This window comes from Wasmannia auropunctata, unplaced genomic scaffold (assembly GCF_000956235.1).
Source record: "Wasmannia auropunctata unplaced genomic scaffold, wasmannia.A_1.0 LD335834.1, whole genome shotgun sequence".
NCBI classification, from domain to species: Eukaryota; Metazoa; Arthropoda; class Insecta; order Hymenoptera; family Formicidae; genus Wasmannia; species Wasmannia auropunctata.
In genome coordinates this window covers 33,355-36,489 of record NW_012027056.1, presented here as the reverse complement: position 1 = coordinate 36,489, position 3,135 = coordinate 33,355, and the positions used below count along the sequence as shown (strand labels likewise).

Here is a 3,135-nt window from a genome sequence, read left to right as displayed (position 1 = left end):
TATACAGTATACAGAATCGTTCCTAGCATGAAAATGTAGAGAAAGGTTCATTTCTATCATATTAATATAGTTTAATCATAATAAATAGTTGTTTAAAAACAGGAATGTCTAAATTGTGAAAACTGTGCCAACGAGCCCCGGTCTCCTCTACACATTATTCATTTAATTTTTCTAACTTTTTTTTATATGATTTTAAATAAAGAAAGAGAAGAGAGATTTCTGCTTGAGTTACACATTTTCTATAATACAATAATCTTGTAGTTGTCTGATAATGGACAGATATTTGAATTTATGGTATGGTAACCATATTGAACATTCTATGCAACACAAATACACATTTACTCGGTGATGCATTTAAGACACCTGCTGCTTATTATCGCAGAGTTCGTCGATATGGAGAATCCAGTGTAATTGAATATAGTTCGCTTTATGCACTGATTAGTAAGACCAATAATCACTAATAATGGTGATTCAATTACTTACATGAAACGTAGAATGAAAGTGGCAAAAATATAGCTCCGCACTTACCTGAAACAAGGAAATTAGAGATATTGTGAATAGGCTGATCAAAGTTAAAAAAAAATACTAATAACAGTACATAAAAATACAATATAAATTAATTTCTTCCGTAAAAAATGTTTTAGCTTTGATAATACAATAAAAAGTAATAATAAGAATAATAAGAAAAATAATCACCTTAAATGTTACTTACAATTTAATTAGCAATAGATATATATGTAGTTTATACATGTTGGCCTCAATACGTCATACTTTAAATAATTATTGAATTTACGCGGCCTAAAAACGCGCTAGATTGTTTATTGCGATGAATGTTATCGCATGCCTTGGTGGTTTAAAGGCAGGACGCCCGTCTAGCAAATATGGAGATCTGGGTTCGTTTCTGGCTAAGAACATGAAGTGATATTTTTTCGCAATAAATTTCTTTACAGATTCATTGAGAATGGTTCGTATAGACTATAGATGCAGGCTAGCATTTATTTGATGTCGCGGGGGAAGGAGGATTTATTAGATGCAAGTGAGCATCAAGTACTTATTAAATTGATTAGCAATTTAATACGTGATAATATGGTTCTGTTTCAATTAGGGGTTACGTTGAATTCGGAAGTAACGGCACGCAGTTTCGTCGAAGCTAGGATACGTATGTAAAATCACATAAGAAAATAATAGAAGCACCAAGATTCTGCTATGACTGTGCATTGGCCTTTTTTATTCGTTGTAATATAAATAATTGTTTTAAATTGAAACTCATTTTAAAAATATTATATGTGGAATAGATTTTAAATAAATTTGAAATAAGTACAATATTATATATTATTTTGTACAACCTTTTGCATTATAAAATATAAAAATTATACATTTTACATTGTATTAAATATAATAATCTATTTATACAACTATTATATTATGGTAAACATCCATGCACATTTTAGGAAAAATACAGATGTATTTAACCCAATTTCAATTTTAATAATTTACTAGTTGTGCAAATTATAAATAATATTTTTTATTAAATTAATTTATTGAGTTCCTTAATGGATTAATATAATAAAAAATATTTAATAATTTAACAAAATATTTAACAATTTATATTAAATTAATCCATTGAGATCTTTACTTGCGTTTTTATGTTTTTCTTAGAATTCAAATTCTAATCAAAATTTTAAAATTACAATTGACAGTTAGATGTTGATATAAAAAGAGTTATGAAAATCTAGTCGGCAATGAGGTAACATGTCTAAAAAATAAATATAAAGATTGAAAGTCTGAATTAAAAAATTAAGCGGTTCTTGTCTTTTACTGGTAAATATTTAATTAATAAATGATTTTGTTAATTTTTTTTTAATTGAATGAATTAATATACTATACATAATTACTATTTGAGTGTTATATACTAATAACGTTAATGTATTCTAAAAAAAGATCAAATCATTTATTAGTTGATTGTTTATTGATAAATAGATAGGGATCACTTATTGTTTGTACCTCCACTTTCAACTTTTATATCTGTTCTAGACATATTACTTCACCACCGACTAGATTTTTGGAAAGAGAACAATTATTTTATTCCTAAATATTAATTGCAATCTAAAAATTTTGATTAGAACTCAAGTTACAAGAATTAAAGCAGAAAAACACATAGGAAACTCCTGGAATTTAATGCGTTAATTTAAGCTCTATGTCCAGTTTAATTTCGCAATTACTTTATGCAACATGTTCATGATGTATCTTGAGAACTCTTTAATCAGTGGAAATTGTAGCATAATGATTATGTAGATTAAATAATAACATAAAAACAAAAAGAAACGGAAGTAAGCACAAAATATCCAAGTATTTGAAAAAAATTTCGTTTCAATCTAACGATAAAACTTAAAAGTCAGTCTAAAGTTTATCGATAAAAACACTCTAAAGGGTCACTGTTTGAAAATGCAACGTAATGATCTTTCAGCGGTCAAGATGGAATAAGAAATTTCTTATTTTCGCGCGTTCGTGGAATGTTTTTTAGAACATCTATTAAATGATATCTTACAATTTCTAAAAATAAAACCGAAATTTTATTGTAAAAGATAAAGAGATGGATGTCAGTACAAAATGAGCCCCTTAATTTCTAGTGCCTAATAATGAAGTCATATTTATGCGCAATATAAGATCACTTGAAATTAGTTCAGTTTCATCATACTAATGAAATCAAATTATTCTCCAGAAAGTTACGTTAGACAATAATTACTAAAGCAACAGCATTTAAAGCAATAAAGATATAAAATAGCTGTATATTTATTTTAATAATGTGTATGACAACGATAAAATTACAACTTTTGTCACCATTCTGCTTAAATGGAAAACATCAATTTCAGTTTAATACTGCTATAAATTCAAATTTATATTTAATAGTTAAAAGATACTATTAAGCTTGTATTCAAAGGATGCATATGTTCATTTACGGTATTTCTACATACCGTAGGAATACAAAAGTTTTTGTTAACCCTTGTTTGACACACTGGGGTGTAACACACCCCAGGCCCACTTTTCGTTAATTTGAAGTATGTAACTCTGAGAAAAATTGTACATATATGTACTATTCTACCCCAGTGTGTCAAGCACGTCACGCCACAGAAG

The 3,135-nt window shown here is 27.4% G+C and overlaps 1 protein-coding gene across 1 annotated transcript in view; it reads right to left on the bottom strand.

Moving 5' to 3' along the window:
- Positions 1-465: 465 nt before the first annotated feature.
- The window catches only part of LOC105455832, a 6,651-nt gene continuing 3,981 nt past the window's right edge, over positions 466-3,135 (bottom strand). The window contains exon 2 of the mRNA XM_011699461.1: positions 466-528. Coding sequence (XP_011697763.1) covers positions 525-528 — 4 coding nt within the window. The 3' untranslated portion in view covers positions 466-524. The remainder of the gene's footprint in view (positions 529-3,135) is intronic.